The sequence below is a fragment of the Eulemur rufifrons genome, chromosome 15, assembly GCF_041146395.1.
Source record: "Eulemur rufifrons isolate Redbay chromosome 15, OSU_ERuf_1, whole genome shotgun sequence".
Classification (NCBI taxonomy): Eukaryota; Metazoa; Chordata; class Mammalia; order Primates; family Lemuridae; genus Eulemur; species Eulemur rufifrons.
This window is the reverse complement of record NC_090997.1, coordinates 3,476,416-3,494,515: the sequence shown is the minus strand read 5'-3', so window position 1 is coordinate 3,494,515 and position 18,100 is coordinate 3,476,416. Positions and strand designations below refer to the sequence as shown.

The window sequence follows — 18,100 nt, the reverse complement described above, 5'->3', positions numbered from 1 at the left end:
TCCAATAAAACTAAGTTGCAAAAAATGGGAAAGAAACAGAATGAGAAGAGTAACAAGGTTGAAGAGGCAGAGCCTGAAGAATCTGTGGTGGAACAAGTACTGGATCGCCGTGTAGTGAATGGGAAAGCGGAGTGTTTCCTGCAGGGGAAGGGACTCACAGATGCTGACAATACTCGGGAACCTGAAGAACATTTAGATTGTTCAGAGTTAATTGAAGCATTTCTTAATTCTCAAAAATCTGGTGAAGAAAAAGATGGTATAAAAAGAAAATCTTCATCTGACAGTGAATATGCTGATAGCAAATCAAAGAAGAAAAGAGACGCTGCTGACAAACCAAGAGGCTTTGCCAGAGGTCTCGATCCTGAAAGAATCACTGCCGCAGACAGCAGTGGAGGATTAATGTTCCTCATGGAACGGAAGGATTCAGATGAGGCAGACTGCGTGCTGGCAAAAGAGGCAAATATGAAGTGCCCTCAAACTGTAATTGCTTTTTATGAAGAGAGACTAAGTTGGCATTCTTGTCCAGAAGATGAAGCTCAATAATTGTTTGCATTGCATTATATATATAAAAATATATATAAAATCTGGGTCTTGGTTTTTGATTTACTAGTGTGAATAAATAACTATATTCTTTTTTTTTGAGACAGAGTCTCGCTCTGTTGCCATGGTGTCAGCCTACCTCACAGCAACCTCACACTCCTGGGCTCAAGCGATCCTCCTGCCTCACCCTCCCGAGTAGCTGGGACTACAGGAATGCGCCACCATGCCCAGCTAATTTTTTCTATATATATTTTTTTAGTTGGCCAGATGATTTCTTTCTATTTTTAGTAGAGACGGGATCTCGGTCTTGCTCAGGCTGGTCTCGAACTTCTGACCTCCGAGCGATCCTCCTGCCTTGGCCTCCCAGAGTGGTAGGATTACAGGCGTGAGCCACCGCACCCGGCCATACATTCTAATAAATCAAGTTTGATACAAAAAACAAAAACAAAACAGACTTGGAACTTGGTGCAAGTTCTTAACGAGACAGATTTTATGGGTGGGAGTTGCCTCCAGAGGAATGGGTAAAATTGCTTAGAAATACTGTGCAACTAAGAAGAGGACCAAGAAAGCTATCATGCGGGACAATATCTTATGGAAGGCCAAGACCGAGGCTTTAAAGAAGCACACTAAGAAGGGTCTGTCTGAAAAGTATGAGACTAGGAACAGGTGGTATCAAAGAAACCAGGGGAAGCCACGTGGGATGCTTCAAAGGTAAGTGAGATGAAGACTAAAAAGGACTAATATCCTTTTTCTATGACCCTCTAGGTCATAAAAGTGAAGGGTCACATTTCAAGAGTTGAAGTATAGGAAAGTTAAGAAGGAAAGGAGAGAAGAATCTAAAGAAGGAAGAGGGGGCGGGACAAAAATGACAAGATTCAAAGGAAGTCATGGGTAACATGCCCAACAGGTGGCGCCAAAGACCCTCTGTGGCTGTCCACGAGCCCTCAGAACTCAGGCCCCTCTGCAAGCTTCGCCGGAGTTCACTCAAACCTGCGGGTCAGCCAGGTGGCACCCCTTTAGTTAGCAAACTAGCAAGCTTCCCCTGTTGGAAAGCTCTACGCCAAGGACTCTGAGGGGTGTATGGGTGTGCTCTGCTCTTCCGTTAGTGTGTGGAAATAAACAAGAAACTTCAGAGAATAAATCTCATCCATTTTATCTCCTACATAGCTTTCAAATCTATCTAGATATATCTCTTCATCTACATTGCTGCCTCTCTGTTCCAAGCCACTGTTCTCACTTGCTGGGACTAATTGCTGCAGTTGCTTTCTAAGTTATCCTTTCTCCACACCCCACCAACCCTAAATATGATTCTCCCAAGCCAATTTCTTTAAGGCATGTCTGTTTCCTGGCTCCCTCCCAGCCCCCAGTGTCGGAAGTTTAGCGCAGTAGTTATAAATGTACACAGCCCTGAAGCCAGATTGTGTGGGTTCAAATCCCACCTCCAGCATTCACCAGCAGCCTGACTTCAGGCAAGTTGATTCATCTCTCTCTGTTCCTCATTTCTTCATCTGTTAAACGGCGACAAGGTTCACCTTGTAGGATTATAGTGAGGACCCAATGAGTTTACAGGTTTTTTGGCACAGTGTTTGGCACACAGTAAGTGCCCCCCAAAATGTGAGTTATTAGTTTATAGGATATAAATTCAGATCATGTTCGTGTATGAAATGCTCTTCTTGATCTAGCTCTTCCTGGTTTACTTTCTGGCCTTATCTGGAAGCACGCACCTTCATCTTTGCTGCTTCAGCACCACCTGCACTCAGGATCACCTTCTCAGCTGCTGTTTCTTCTACTGGCAATGCGCACTAACCCCCACCCCCTTCCTGATACAAACAGAAAGAAGGAACTTCCTTTTGAGATGTCTGAACAGATCTCAGATTTGATCAGAATGCTCTTTTCTAAATTCTTGCTAGATCTCTGCACATTGCCCTGCTAGAACTACTTATCATTTTTTTATTAAAATTGTGACTGGGCCGGGCGCGGTGGCTCACGCCTGTAATCCTAGCACTCTGGGAAGCCGAGGCGGGTGGATCGCTCAAGGTCAGGAGTTCGAGACCAGCCTGAGCAAGAGTGAGACCCCGTCTCTACTAAAAATAGAAAAAAATTATATGGACAACTAAAAATATATATATAGAAAAAAATTAGCCGGGCATAGTGGCGCGTGCCTGTAGTCCCAGCTACTCGGGAGGCTGAGGCAGGAGGATCGCTTGAGCCCAGGAGTTTGAGGTTGCTGTGAGCTAGGCTGACGCCACGGCACTCACTCTAGCCTGGGCAACAAAGTGAGACTCTGTCTCAACAAAAAAAAAAAAAAAAAAAAAAATTGCGACTGGTTGTCTAGTGTTGCCCCTTTCCCTGCTCCCAGCATATAAACTCGTAGGGGACCAAGGTGTCTCATTCAGTGCTGGAGACCAGCTAGTGGGATTTTGCAGAGGTTAAACTAGGGTGATGACCCAGAAAAGGGGAAAGCAGCATAAGGTGTGAGATCATGGCAACATCACATCAGTTCCATTCTACCATTCCTACATCTCCTTCCCAGTTCTTTATCACAGCCACTGTCTTCATCGCTCAGACTTCCTTCTGGTAATTTTGCACAAGCCCCAGGGAATAACTCCAGCCAGCTCTGGTCCTTGTCCTGGGAGTCCTTCATGCTGGTCACTCATGGAATCAGAGACTTCCAATAACATAGTCCGAGGGAATCCAAGAGCAGGAAGGTTGGCAGGGCTGGGACTGGGGTCCACAAATTGAGGTGCAGTAAGAACAAATAGTCTATGAAGACCAAGTCATGCCATGTCTTGGAATCAATCAGTATAATCTCCATACCATGATAGTTAATAATTGCCCTCTATTTTTACTAAGCAACTTCACGAGGTCAAGGCCTTGTCTTCTTTGTATCTTCACCTTACAGCCCCTGGCTTGGCAATATGGACCTAGTATTGTTTGTTGAAAAGGCAATCAAGGGAACTCAACAAAAATATATGTTAACTGTATAAATAGGCCCCTACCCTCACCTCCACCGGCTTCGTATGGAAGCATTAAAGAGCAAATGGCATGAGGGAAGTGGGGGGAAAGCAGCAGCAGTGGAACCAGATTCCAAAAGCAGGGAGGGAAAAGCATAGGAGGAAATAATGCCCCTAACTGGACAGCTGATCCTTCTAGTCATGCTGGAGACTTATGCTTGTTACTTTTGGAATGAAGTACTTTGGCAACCAGGATGGAATCCAACCCAACTGCAACTACAATGCCTAATGGGGACTGGATGAGATAGAGAGCCCCAGCTTAGACCAGTGAATTCAACTAAGGCAAAAGGTCAACCAAAGGACAGACTGGCCCAACTGGTGTATGGCAGTTCTGAAGCCCCTTTCCCAGTCTCAGCCTGCCTGTTCTGCAAAGGGATGAGCCAGACCTTCTCTATCTCGTAGCATGTAGGGTCATCTGGGTTCAATTTACAGAGAACTATAAGGGCCTTGCAAAGGCACAATGTCAGAAACCTACCTTTTGATGGTTGAAATTTTAATTTTTCCAAACTATAAATAATTCTTAAAAGTACATGAGAAGGGGGTACAGCAGTTATAGACTGAAAAAATCCTGTAATTGGTCTCCTCCCAAAACTAATCCAATTCAAACCTTACAGTCCTTCTGAAATGAGATGCAGTTCTATATATAGATATGCACTTACTTGAAATCTTAATGTTTACTCCCATTTTTAGACTTTTGTAATATAATTCATATCACATCACCCAATGCCCCCCAAAGCTCTATTCATCCACTGTCCCCCAAACAAAGCTCTATTAAGTACTTCTGACTTGCCAACATCTGACTCTTCTCAAATGGAGACCAGAGCTCAAAGGGAGCCTAAGAGCTCTTCATTAGTGAACTCCACAATTAAGTTAGCCAAAAAGCCTAATCAACGGTCTCCTCCCCTTTAAAACTAAGGGGTTTGCAAAACAGTAACAAGTGGTTCTCAAACCTAATTTTGCATTGTCATTCCCTGAGATTTGAAAAATGTTGCTCCAGTTTAATCTCCAATCCTAAAAATTGGAGAGTTGGTAATCACTGCTAGAGGCTGTACTACTTTAAAAATCCACTTCTGCCAGAGTCCATCCCACAGTTTCTGGCAACATTATTTGTGGCAGAACCAACCATTTGCTTTACTATGCTTCCTGATTCCCACTTCCTGGTCTTTAGGTTTCCTACCGTGGCCCATAAGTCAAATCACTTTTCCAGTATTACAGCTGTAAATTCCAGAACCCACACACCCCAGCTCCCTGAATTATAAACCCTTCTCTACCCTTAGGCAAAGACAAGGGATTATGCAGAAATGAGTTTTGAAACTTGAGTTTCAGTAAGAATTACTGGAATACTCTGAAATGGTCCTCTATTAATTGGGCTCTATGACTTTGCAATATTTAAAGCAGTAAAAAAAAATTTTTGAGACTTGCTCTATTGCCCCAGCTAGAGTGCAGTGGCATCATTATAGCTCACTGCAACCTCCAATTCCTGCACTCAAGTAATCCTCCTGTCTTGGTCTCCTGAGTAGCTGGGACTATAGGTGTGTGCCACCATGCCTAGCTAATTTTTCCATTTTTTGTAAAGATGGAGGTCTGGTTTTTGCGCAGGATAGTATCAAACTTCTGGTAGCAAAATTTAATAATGCAGTAGATACATTTGCCCTTTAAAGGCAGTGAACCCAACACATCAAGTACACACTTTTGGCTTCCTCCCACGGCCTTTCACATTTTAGTGTGTTCGGGAGACATTCAGCACCATAGAGAAAACCGTAGAGCCTACCTCAAATTTTGAGTTAAAGCATCAATGAGCCAGAGGGTTTATTTCTTCATCTAAACCACAACAGGCCGGACGAGGTGGCTCACGCCTGTAATCCTAGCACTCTGGGAGGCTGAGACCGGTGGATCGCTCAAGGTCAGGAGTTCGAGACCAGCCTGAGCAAGAGCGAGACCCTGTCTCTACTAAAAATAGAAAGACATTATATGGACAACTAAAAATCTATATAGAAAAAATTAGCCGGGCATAGTAACGCATGCCTGTAGTCCCAGCTACTCGGGAGGCTGAGGCAGTAGGATCGCTTAAGCCCAGGAGTTTGAGGTTGCTGTGAGCTAAGCTGACGCCACAGCACTCACTCTAGCCTGGGCAACAAAGTGAGATTCTGTCTCAACAACAAAAAAAACAAAAACAAAAAAAACACCACAACAAATTGTAGACCTATAGATTACTTTGAAAGACGCAATTTACAAAGGTCAGGTGCATTTACTTTATTAACTAAGCAAGAGTCTACAGTTTGTTTAAAAGTTAACTATAGGATGGCTATTCCTTTTTCTCCCTTCAGGAGTATTTTCCCCTAAATTCAAGACAATCCTAGCCATGTTCCTTCTGAAGCACTATAGAAACAAATGTTATTAAGATAACTCAAAACTTGAATAATATTTTCTTTATTTACAAGTTAGAATCAACAAAGACAGTCCAAGGGCCAAATGGGGAGATGACCGAAACCCCCAGAGCCCCAAATGTAGCGGAAGGAAAAAAGGGAAAACAAGAGTAGAAAAAAAAAAAAAGTCAACGTAAAAAAAGAGCTCCCCCTTTCTTCCCTCCCCATGGAGGCTGAGGGGACCTTGGCCCCACCCCTCCCCCCAGCCTTACCTAGCATAAAATAAATTAGAACAAACAACCTCAAAACAGGGCCCTTGGAAGTGAACAGGGCAGCTATGGCCTCAGGTAACTGTACCAGGGCCTTTACACACTCCCCTCTCTGTACCTCTGCCCCACCCATCATTTTCAGTGGGAGCTCTGTGCCCAAGGTCACTCCCAGTGGGGCTGGGAATTCAATCTTATTTTGTCCATATCTCTCCTTCAGTGTATGTCCCTGCATCCCTCCCCCCTGCAGAGCCAGCTCTCCTACAGAGGGGGGAGGTGAGGTGAGATGAAGAAGTATCACAGCAAGGGGGAAGGGGTAGGGCAGGGTGGTCTAGGGGTCCGGTCCTGCGGAGCCTTCCTGCCCCATCTGGCCTGGCCCCTTAGCCTGAGTCTGAATCACTGGTGTCTGAAGACGATGACGAAGAGGAGGAGGAGCTGGAATCTGAGCTGGAGCTGGAAGCGCTGAGGCGTGACACCGCTACTTGCTGTGCAGAGGCCGACTCTGTTTTCTCACTCACTGCAGAACAAAGTTGAAAGTTAAAAAAGATACACAAAGTCTGTGTATCTTCTACTTGTCAAAAGGAACAGGACACGGCACACTTACAGCAGTCTAAAAGTATACTCACCTTTCTTGGGGGGCTTTTTGGTGGAATTGAGCTGCCCACTGACATCTTGTAACCGCTTTTCTAATTCTCTCTTCTTCTCCAAAGCCAGTTCCTCCTTTGTCTTTCCCACAGGTTTCTTGACGGCTGGGAACACAAATGCATCAGGATTCATTAAGTCTGCCCTAAGCACCTTATGTTACTGGCCCTTGGGGTTGCCAAGTTCCTTTTGTGTTTACCAGGAGACAGCCAAGGCATCCCCATCCCATCACCCTGAGAGCTGACCATTCCAACTGCAAACATACCCCACACCACTCTTACTGGTAAACCTGATTTCATACTTACTGTAAGGCTTCCGGGGTTTCTTTCGCAGGCAGGAAAGGACATAGCGCTCAAGCTCTCTAAGTGTGGATGGCTTGAGTGTTTCAAAATCAATCTCAATCTCTTCTGGGTTTGAATCACGTAAAGAGGGCTCCCTGGCTTGGATTATATGCACAACTCGACCCAGCTTCTCCCCAGGTAATTTGTTGATATCCAGGCTCAACTGCCGCTTCTCATCATAACTCATGGGCCTGCTCTCTTCCTCCTCCTCTGAATCATAACCCGTAGGCAGGGCAGGTGGGGCCGTTTTTGTGGCCTTTTTTGGCAGCCTATGGACAAAGGAAATTGCCAACTGAAGTGACTTTAGTAACCCTCCCCACATGTTCCCACTATTCAACCCAGTAATCCTTATCTAATGCGGAGCTTTTGTTTTTCCACTAAGGCGAATAACTGAGTAGAGGTGGGTTAATGAAGACACTGTATCAGGGAAGCAAAACATTTTACATTTAGTTTGGACTCTGAAAACTTAATACAGGGATACCTCAGAAGTACTGAGTTTGGTTTCCAAGTGCACATAAAAGTTACAATTCCACTGTGCTGAAGTCTATTAAGTTTGCCATAACATTATGTCTTAGAAAAACAACCTATATAACTTAGTGAAAAAATACTTTATTGCCAACAAGTACAGCGTGCAAAGGCCCTGATAGTTCCCTGAGGCCATAGCTGCCCTGTTCACTTCCAAGAGCCCTGTTTTGAAGTTGTTCTAATTTATTTTAAGCTAGATGATGGGGGGGGGGGGGGGGAATGGGGCCAAGGTCCCACAGGGTTGCTAAAAACCTTTAATTTGTAAAAAAAAATACAACATATCTGCAAAGTGCAACAGTGAGCAGCACAATAAAACAAGGTATGCCTGTTTAAGTATACTGGTGTGGGTCCACCTTTTGCTCCCCAAAGCACTACTGAATTACCACACCATGGAAAACAAGTCTAGATTTATTGATTTAGAGAAGGAGTAGGCAAACAATGGCTCAAGGAACAAATCCAATCTGCCATTTGTCTTCGCAAATAAAGTTTTATTAGAACACAGCTACGTTCACTTGCTTACTGCCTATGGCTGCTTTTACACTATGTTGTCAGAATAGCTCTAAGAGACCCTATGGTCCTCAAAGCCTATCATATAGAGGTTTACTGATCCCTGGGGTTTAAAGAAAACTTTGCAAGAAGTGGGAGATTTTACATGCCGGAAAGATAGAAATAGCCAAATTAAGTCTCTGCTTCCTACCCAGTGAGAACTCACTTGGTGCTACTTCCTCCAGAAGGTCCAAAGCCAGGAGGGCCTATAGCAGCACTGCCACCCCCACTGCCACTTGCTTTCTTGGACTTCTTGGGCTGTGGGGGGCGAGGTGCTCGCGGCCCCTTGTCATCTTCATCAGCCCCAGCTCGGCCTCGATGCTTCTCTGCCTTCCGTTTCTTCTTTTTCTCTTTTTTCTCTCTCTTCCGCTTGGGCTTAGATATTGGGCCCTGGGACAAGGCGGCCAGCTGTTCATGTACTGCCCGAAGCTAGAGAAGAATAAAACAGGTATGAAATGAGAAAAGACTAGGTAAAATTATGAAAAAGACAGGGCGTGAACCTCTTGCCCAGTAAAAACTGAAGAAAACAAAATACCTGTTCCTGCAGCTCTGCCAAGCGATGAGCTCTTTCTTCCTCTGAGTCTGAGCTTTCAGTCTCTTCTTCTTCCTCATCCTCTTCATCTTCCTCCTCTTCTTCCTCAGAGGAACTCTCACTGCTACTTTCTTCACTAGAGGACTCTGAAGATGATTTGGCCAGGCCAGGAGGCAAGGCAGTAGATACTGGTAAAGGCCCTGGTTCTAGTGGCTCATCTGGCATCTTGGCATAACGGAACTCAAATACATCCTAGAAAAACAGACACACACTCACAACTACGCTAGTATACAGTACCCTGATTATACCCAGCCACCCAGTGCTATACCTCCAATTTGCAACCGTACAAAGTGGGGAGAGCCTTACGTTGAGGCTGTACAGCAGGTAACAAACTCTCTCCTCATACCCATTTATTTTTCAAGCTCCAGTGTTTACACTCACCTGCAGCTTTCGTGCCATGGCCACAACATCATGGTCTGGGGGATTGTACTTATAGCAGTTGGAGAACATAAGCCGCACATCAGCAGCAAACTCCTGTGCATCCCGGTAATCACGATTCTCCATCTTCCGCTGCAGAAGGAGGCAGCATCAGAAGCTGCACAGGCAGGAAGACTCACCTTTCCCTGACAACCCCAGACACCACAAGAGCCCTCTCTCGAGGGCACAGTGGGGATCACCTTAAGGATCTGTGCCCTGGGGTTCAAGTTTGAAGTCAAAGTAATTTGGGTGGGTTGAAGAAATATTTATGTCTAGAAAAAGAAATCATTTCTAAGTGACAGGGGAGGAGAGGTGACCTATGACTATCCTACCATCCCTTAACTTCCTTAATCCAACACCCCCACATTAGTAGTACTGAACCGCAGATGAACAGTGTTGCTCAAAACACAAAGAAACCCCACCCTATTGTTTCAAACTCTAGGAAACAAGAATTCTCCTCGAACACTTGACCTCTACCCCACTATTTTATTAAAGTAAAATACCAAGAATCAAAGACTGTTATGTGCCCATAAGGAGACATAATACTTTATTGATGATCCATCCCCAGGCTCCAATCACTGCCTGAGCATCCCATCTGCCCCATGCAGTGGGTACCTTGACAGTGCTGAGGTCCATGGGGTGCTTAATGATGTCATGGTAGTCATGCAGGCCAAGAGCAGAAGCGTCCACTGGTTTATAGAAAGGCCAGGCATAGGCAGCATGCTTCTTGGAGAGAAGCTCTTTCAAAATGCCATTGCAATGTTTTAATTGTTCTGACAGTTTTCCTTTCTTAGAACTCTGGTGTTGTTGCTGAGAGTCAGGCAAGTCTTTGCGTGGGGGCTTGATGGGACGACCACTCTCTCTACGTACAGGGGGAATCCGTGCTGCTTTAGGTTCAAGACCCCCAGGAGGACTAGCTGGGGAACCAGGAGCCAGGATGGCCGTAGGTGTAGGGGTGGTAGTATCTGCTTTCCGCTTTACACCTTTTTTCTGTAGAGAGAAACAAGATAGGAGCTTTATTACTTCAGGCCCACTTCATTCAAGACCTTTCCCCTCCCCATCACCCCCGAAAATTCAGATCCATACCTTGGCAAGGGGCTGGGCTGGGGGAGCTGCAGTAACAGCAAGGAGTGGGGGTCCAGCAGAGTGCAGGGACTTGAGAAGGGGAGAAGAAATGACCGATGGATGGGGAATGTTGAGGACAGTGGTAGGTATCTCAGGTGGTGGAGTATACAGGGCTGTGTGTGATACAGAAGAGACAGCAGGCACCTGATGGGCACTGGTAATACTGCCCTGGATTGCTGGAAAAAGGAATGAAAAAGTTTAGTTTGATTCTCTTTCCCATTTTTAGGTCTCAATTTGCAAAACTACTCTTCCTACCTGCCAACTTGGCCCCCTTCTTGTGGCTGTTCTTAGGGATGGTCACCACCAGCTCTTGTTCCTCTTGTGGCATTGATGCCACTTTCTGTAGGAAGATCTTTTCCAGCGTTTGTGCCATCAGGACAATATCGTCAGTGGGCTACAGAAACACAAACACCAATTTTAAAAGTTCAAATGCCAAAAGGAGGTAGATATACCATCTTTCTCAGGAATCCTGCCCCAAGCCATTACCACACCCTCTTAGGCATCTTTTGTCATCAAGAGCTGAAAATTACCTACACCATGCCACTAATTTCCACTTTCTCTGAACTCAAAATACAACAAAGAAAATAAACACATGGTCCCTTCAAGTTCAGAAGGATGGAGAACTGACAAGAAAAACAGATCCTGTTCTCAGGTCTCTGGAGCTTTCTGAGAAACAGGACCACCACCCAAGCATGAATAGTGTTCTATTTAAATAACCTTTAACTCTGGAGCTCTGAAGCCACATACACCATTGTGTTCAGTAGCACCATTTGGAGCTCAGGTTTTTTAGACCCTGACTACCCAAATAATACAGGACTTAAACTTCGTGTAGGAAAAATATCTAGCAATAATAGAAATACCGCCTCTCCCCAGCTACTAAATGAACACACACAGAAAAACTCACCTTGTTGTAAATATAACAGTTCGTAAACATGGTATTAAAATCTTGCATACACTCTGATGCAGCCCAATAATAATTGTTTTCAAGTCTCCTCTTTATAGTACCCATGTCCATAGGCTGTTTTATAATTTTGTGATAGTCCTAAAAAAAAGAAATACTAGGTCAGAGCCACAGAAAAATGCCTATTTTCCTAGGCAAACACACACGCACACCCTCTATTGATCAAGAGTATAGCTCCCTAAACTGCGGCCCCACTTAAACTATAGGACAAAAAAATGGAATGGGATTCTTAATACCCACAAGGAGGCCCCTATTGCCTTTCTCTAACCACCCACCCTCCCGCCCACTCTGAAAACTTCCCATCCTGTGACATTACCTCTAGGGCTGGCTATCCATGGGCTGCATGAGGGAAAGGAAGAAGCTAAGAATTTTGGCCACCGTGGTCCTCTCCCAACCCGGGGTGGGAATCTGTAAAATGGAGCCAGGGCACAAAAGTTAAGGAAGGACACATGGAGGGCACAATGAGAGATGCCAAGATAGCGATAGCAAGCAGTTGGATCAATCACAAAGGACCAAGAATCCTGAAATATGGTGGCTGTCTGCCCTACAGAGGAGAAATGGGAACTCCCTAGGGGCCGCAGCACCTATACTAAGCAGCCCACCCCCATTCACACGCATTCTTGCTCATTCCCATACCTCCCCCACTCGAATGTCTCCACTCACCGGCAGACCCAGTTTGACGGCATCCACAGGCTGCCGAAATGGCCATGCAAACTGATGTTTCCACAGAGCCTTCATTACCACTTTGTGTAGGTATTGCAGCTGATTGGTAACTCGTCCTGGTTTTTTGGGGTTGGACACTTCTGGGGGTGGTGGGTTGGCAGGAGTCAGTTGCAAAGCTGGCACTGAAGCCATTGTGGGGCTCTCAAATCCTTCATACAACAGGGAGGGCTTTCGAATCCTTTTCCCTGGTGCTGCTGCCTCTGGGCCCAGCCCCAGTAACCCTGCATTCCCCTCCCCAGGGAGCCTGCAAAAAAGGGAAACAAAATTAGTTGTAGTAATCTTGTGGACATCAAAAAAAGTGCATTTGCATTATGTACCTGATAAATCTAGGCTTTCGTTTCAAGTGAGGTGGTTAAGCTTTTGCAAGTTGTTCTCAAACAGAACCAATACCCAAAAAGAAATCTTCGGAGCTTTTGTTGTTACCCCTACCTTTTATTTTTAGTGTATCTATCTAGGTCCCTGTTTCTGCAGAATCTGATGAGCTTTATCTGTGTTCTCTTTAATCTAAAAGAAAAAAAAAAAAAAACCTCCAAGATAATTTCTGATAGGACACAACATCTGAGAACTGTAGCCCTATGAGCATGGGGCTTAAGCAAAATTGGTGGAACTAAGAAACTCAAACCCCAAGCTTCCTCCTTACTTGGGGGTTTGGTGGTTGCCACGGTGGCTGAACCTGAGGAAAGCTAGCGAATAGAGGAAGAAAAGTAATTAGAGAGAAAAATTTCATAAAATGCTGGTGAGCCACCTAAGAATACATCTGGATAGAAATCAGCATCCTCCACAAGCTCTGCGTTAACTAACTCCACAGCAGAAAACAGACTAGAAATCCAACAAAAGAACAATACCAACTCAAAAACAAATTCAGATGAGAATAACTCAGCTACCAGCCTCCCAAAATTATTCACACCAAATAAAGCTCTCCTCCAAGGGAACTCAAGACAGCCGCCCAAACAGTTGGTCAGCAAGTCCCCTCATAGATAGCCCCCTCCATCCACCCCACTGCGAAATGCCAATTCCACTAACAGTTCCCATTGTAACACCAACTCTGTAGACCAAAGGCCAACCGTGGTTCAAGTTTACAGCCCCTCTAGTGCTCCTCCCGATCAGATGTTTCCCACCACCTAAGATTTAAGACATTACATCTCTTTGTTTACATCGCACAGCATAATTGGGAGAACTCCACCCTTCTATCCCGAAGGATACTCGATGTTAGGAAAAACAATCTCCCCCATCCCCCGCAACCAAATAAAACACACAAACCGACCCAGTCAGCAGAAGACAAGAAAAGATTTAATGACTTAACTCTAGACATCAGGAACCCACAGGCTGGGAGAGTGTGATCCCTCTATCCTATTCTGGAAATCCCCGTTGCCAGTTCCTATCCACCTCTATCACCATGGCAACCCTACACGGCACTGGAGATGGCCACGAACTCCCCAAAAAGGCTATGACAAACCGTCGCTAGACATCAGAAGCAAAAGCGAGGCAGGCTGCCCACTTAAAATGTCCATCCTCACTACATTCCACCGCCAAACAAGCTCTGCCTTACTCAGTTAAGGCTGGGGCACGGCAGTAAAAAGTAGCGTATGAACTGACAACCTGTATTGCCCCCATACGCAGTTAACTGGGCCGCCGCCACTGTTCCAAAACCGTCGCTGAACATCCTCCGCGAGCCGAGCCAACAGCTGCGCCGCACAACAGCAACGCGCCGGAGTCTTTCCGTACTCCCCCCGAACACGGCTTCCCACACCCCCGTGCCGATGCCCCCCAATGTCCCCCTTCCCACGCGGCTCGCGGGGACGTACTTGTGGGGAGTCACGTTTTGCAGCATCTTGACCGCAGGGAACTGGCGCTGCCCTCAGACGCGGAAAGTCCGGGTGGCCTCGGTTCCCCTCACCGCTCGGTCCAGCATAACCCGGGAAGTAGGGGGGGGGGGGGGGCGTTGCTCTTGGCACTCCAGGCGACAACCCGCCCGCCTGGCCGGCTCGAAGGCAGCCCCTTCGCAGCCTCTCGGAGAGCTCCCGGCAGCTTGGCGCGCTCCGCAGGCGACGAACAGCAAGAAAATGGCGGCGGCCTCAGCTGAGGCGGGCGAGCGAGGGGGCACTGACTCTTCAAACCCAAAGACGGTCCCTGATCCCAGACACCGTCGTCAATACAGCCCGCTGTTAGTCTGCAGGGGTCCCCTCTTCTTGTCGGGACCGTCCCGGGCGGACGAGGTCCCGTTTCGATCTCGGATGGAGGCGGATGAACACGAAAAGTGGTTTAAGGAGCCGCCGCCTCCATCTTTGAAATCCTCTTGAGGGCGGAGAAGAGGGGATGGACAGACTCCGAGGATTGGGCGGGGCCCGAAAGAGGGGAGCTTCGGGGGCTTCTATGGGGTCTGCACTGTCCGCCGTGACCGGTCATAAGCCGAGACGAAAGACATTTCCAAGCGGATGGACGTGGATTGTAATGGCGGCCCCCGACGACTCGAAGGCTCTGTATCGGTAGGCAGAATCCTCCAGCTCGTTCTAGAGGCCGCTCCACTCCAGCGCGAAATGGCGCCGCCGAGCCCCGCGCCAGCCCTTTATATATAGGCGGGGGGGAGGAGCTTCGCTGCTCATGCGCGCCTCCCGGCTCGAGATTTACCCCACCCCTTCAGCGCGCGCGCGCTCGTTCACGCGCGTGAACCAGCGCAGTCGAAGGGGGAGGAACACCTCTCCGCGGGAGCTTTTTCTATTGGTCGGCCGAAGCGATGACGTCACAAATCTCATTTCCAAGGTGTCAGTCACCAGGCAGAGGAGTGCCGCATAGACCCATAGGGAAGTGGCAACCCGCCACATCTCTGAGCCAATTGGCTGAGCTGTGGTTCGGCGACTCCAGGGAAACAGGGAGGTTGGAAGGGGTGCAGGAGCCATCGCCCAAGAGCCTTCAGCACCCTCTCCCCGCCTCCCTTTCCAACAAAGTCTTCCCAGGCTTCCAAGCACCGTGCAACTGGAGACTGCCCAGCTCGGGCAGGTCGTGCCATTCGTAGCTCCTCCATTGGCCAGACGGGCGGGGGGATGGGAGGGGTCGCGTGGGCGTAGCCGGCCTCGGCCGCCAGGGGTGTGGCCGCAAGACGCCCGGCGGGCGGCTGTACTCGGCAGTAAGGCCGCCGCGGTGAGGAATCTGAAACGAGAAAGAAGACGCCATCTTAGAAGCCGCGGCCTGTAATACTGGCGAACAAACTAAGGGCTTTAGAACGTAGCGACGAAGCAACCTAACGTTCCTATGCTCCACAACCTAAAATACAGGCTTGCCACCGCCTTAAAATCCTCTCCTCCGTTCCCCAGGCCAAACAGGCGAAAGACAAAACACTCATTTTCTTATCTATGTTTCCCAAAAAGTTCCTATCAAGTCACCAAACCTAGAACACGTCCCCAAAACTGACACGCCAAGCACCCCTCTAAGCCCTCCCCATTCATACCTTCGGTTACCAACACAAACATCTGCCCGCTCGACAAAAACCTCGGAAACCCTAAACTGGGAGCAAAAACTCCAAGCAGATCCGTCTACCCTATAAAATGTAACCCACCTCACCTCTTCGCCAAACTTCACTCCAGCGTCTGGCTCAGATTGGAAAAAACAAGTCCTGCCAGGGGTGAATCACCCTCCCCCTCCAGGCGCGGTCAGACCTATCCCCACACTCCCCTACCTCGGGGCAAACTCGTACCCCCCTCTTAGGGTCCCTCCGCCTCGGGGGCGAAAGAATCCCCCATCCCCCCACCAGGGTCCGGAGTCCTCCCCACGGAGCGGCTCGTCCATCGGTCAGCGCCAGGGAGGAGGGCGAGCGGAGGAGGCGGCGGCAGCCGCTCAGACTAGCCCTCCCCCTCCTTCTCTCCCCTCCTCCCCTCCCCCCGGGCCGTCCGCCTCCGAGGAGGGGCAGGAGCCATTTTGGGAGCTCAGCTTCGCCCCCTCCTCCAACTCACTAAGTCTTCCTTATAATTTGGTTATCCGAATAGGGTTACAGACTGTATGAATAAAGAACCAGAGCTCAAGGTCCGGATATCTAAAGCATCTCCGGGGCTCCCCGCGTCCTAGCTCCCTTACAGGAGAGTAAAAGGATTTCCCCCACCGGAGAATACCTGGGCTTTGATGGGGTGTCACCTCCCCCATTTCCCTTTCCCTCGCTACCGAGGGAGAAAAGCATGTGCACATATCTAAGAAAGGAAATCAATGTAGATGAACGAATTTAATTAAAGCTTTCCCTCCCCCGCGAAGGGCTCGTAAGGGCCTAGGTCCCTGAAGTCCAACCACACCACCCTCCCTCCTTCGCAGCAGCCCTTCAGCCCAAACCTTGATTACTGCGTCTAAAATGGCCGCCAACCTCCCGTCATCTTGACCACCCGAGTAGGGCAAACCCCGCGGGGGGAAGTGAGCATTAGGAAAGCAGAGTTCCCTTCCCCCCACCAGGGATCAGGCCCTGGCCCCCACAAGTACACGCGGCTCCCCCCCGCCCCCGGGTGGCTGCAGCAGGGAGGGCAATGACACAGCAACTTTGCAGAGGCCTTCTCCCCTCCCCCTAGTGGCCCAACCTCCCTATTTGCTTTTCTCCAACGGAGCTTTGCAGGTCAGAACAGAGGCCCACAGGGGGCCGGCCAGGGAAGAAAAATTTAGGAGGCTGAGAAAATACTGGGCCTTAGAAAGGAATACGGCACCAGATATTACTCTCGTTTATTCCCCGCATTCCAGAAAATCACTGCTCCCCGATCCCTCCCTATCCTCCACATGAGTCACAGGGCAGGCTACTGCTACTCAGTAATTTGGAAAAGTAACTCTTGCCTCCTTTCCGTTCCTTCCCCCGCAGTACACAAGGAGAGAACTGTTCAGGCTGGAGGATGTGGGGGATGGGATGAAGGAAGCAATGGAACAGGCCACCCTGGAGAAATCCGAAACCTTGGGAGCTGTGAAATCATTCCAGGTCCCGAGCCTCCCGCCCATCTCACGCCACACTTTCTATCCACCTCCCAGCACCCACCTTGGGCCTAGTTTCTGTTCCGAAGCTTTCAGCTTGTAACGCCCCCCACCCCAAGCCTTAAGTAGACACGTGCTCAGGTAAGACCCTACAGGGGTAACAAAGGTTTGTGCGGAAGGCCCCACAGGCCGTGTCTACGTGAGTGCACACAAATTCGATAAGCAACTCGAAGCGTAACCTCCAGCATGCCATGTGATGACTGAGCTTCCTACCGCTGACACAAAGGGAGCACAGAAATGCTCCTTCCAGAGTGTCTGCGGAGAAAAGGAGTTGGCGCCTGGGAACAATCTCAGTTCATAACCTGGATTGCCAACTCTAAAGGCATTCACATCCACGAGTAGTAACTACAGCCACCATTCCCACTCCTCTGCCCACCACCAGGTCACCCCCTCCCTGGGCCGCCAAAAGGATCCCTTCTCACCTGGCTTCGGGCTGCTGTACCCCCAGAGGACGAATGGAATGGGGGGCCTACACCGCCCCCTCACCCCTTTGCCCTCCAACTCATATGGAGGCATGAGGTTAGCCATTCCCCTCCCCCTCAAAGTAGCCCTCTCCCGCTCGCCCCCCTCCATGCTCCCATTGGCCATAAACTGTTTGAAGGACAAATCCTCCCACCCTCAGGATTCTTTTCTGAACCCCAAGAATCCCCCTCCCGGACTCCCCACCATTGGTTAAGCACTTAAATGACTGACAACATCCCCGCCCCCCAAGGGCCCCTTCTCACCTGGATCCTGGAACCTTCCAAGGGAGGCTTCAAGGTTGCCCTCGGCTTGGTACGGGGGGAGGATGTAATCCGGGGTGTCAAACCCCCCCCATGGAAAACGGAGCTGTGTTGGGGGAGGGGACGTAGCTCCCAGCCCCGCCCTTCCCGACCAGCTGGGGGGGGGGGGTGGAGAGAGCATCCGGGCCGCACGGCCACGTCAGCAGCACCCAGATTGGCGGAACTGGGTCACGTGCCCGCCCCCCCTTTTCCCCCCGGCCACGAGGGCCAGTTTTCCGGACGTTCCTGGGAGTGGCGCAAGGGGCCAAGGAGGCCGCACGGCCGAGGC

At 48.7% G+C, this 18,100-nt stretch overlaps 1 protein-coding gene and 1 pseudogene across 2 annotated transcripts; one reads left to right on the top strand and one right to left on the bottom strand.

The window, feature by feature from the left end:
* The first annotated feature begins 3 nt into the window (after positions 1–3).
* Positions 4–543, top strand: LOC138395762 (chromobox protein homolog 3 pseudogene; annotated as a pseudogene).
* A 5,517-nt stretch (positions 544–6,060) lies between these two features.
* On the bottom strand, positions 6,061–15,850 carry BRD2 (bromodomain containing 2). Of its 2 annotated transcripts, XM_069488735.1 has the most exons (13): positions 15,617–15,850; positions 13,864–15,205; positions 11,999–12,302; positions 11,279–11,416; positions 10,630–10,768; positions 10,336–10,550; positions 9,865–10,239; positions 9,214–9,342; positions 8,776–9,024; positions 8,407–8,669; positions 7,134–7,438; positions 6,813–6,935; positions 6,061–6,703 (listed from the first exon to the last, which is right to left on the bottom strand). In XM_069488735.1, exons 2-13 carry the CDS (start codon positions 13,887–13,889, stop codon positions 6,567–6,569), a joined length of 2,403 nt encoding a protein of 800 aa, XP_069344836.1. In that variant the 5' UTR covers positions 13,890–15,205; positions 15,617–15,850; the 3' UTR covers positions 6,061–6,566. The 2 variants fall into 2 exon arrangements, with proteins under 2 accessions (XP_069344836.1, XP_069344837.1); XM_069488736.1 differs by lacking the exons at positions 13,864–15,205; positions 15,617–15,850 and adding an exon at positions 11,652–11,743 and having other exon boundaries at positions 11,999–12,061.
* Positions 15,851–18,100: the final 2,250 nt, after the last annotated feature.

Coding starts and splice junctions, on each gene's coding strand:
- BRD2 (XM_069488735.1), bottom strand. CDS start 13,889: ATGCTGCAAAACGTGACTCCCCACAA. Junction 10,769..11,278: donor ACTGTTATATTTACAACAAG/GTGAGTTTTTCT, acceptor GTGTTTCTGTAG/CCCACTGACGATATTGTCCT. Junction 7,439..8,406: donor TCTGGAGGAAGTAGCACCAA/GTGAGTTCTCAC, acceptor CTTTGTCCATAG/GCTGCCAAAAAAGGCCACAA.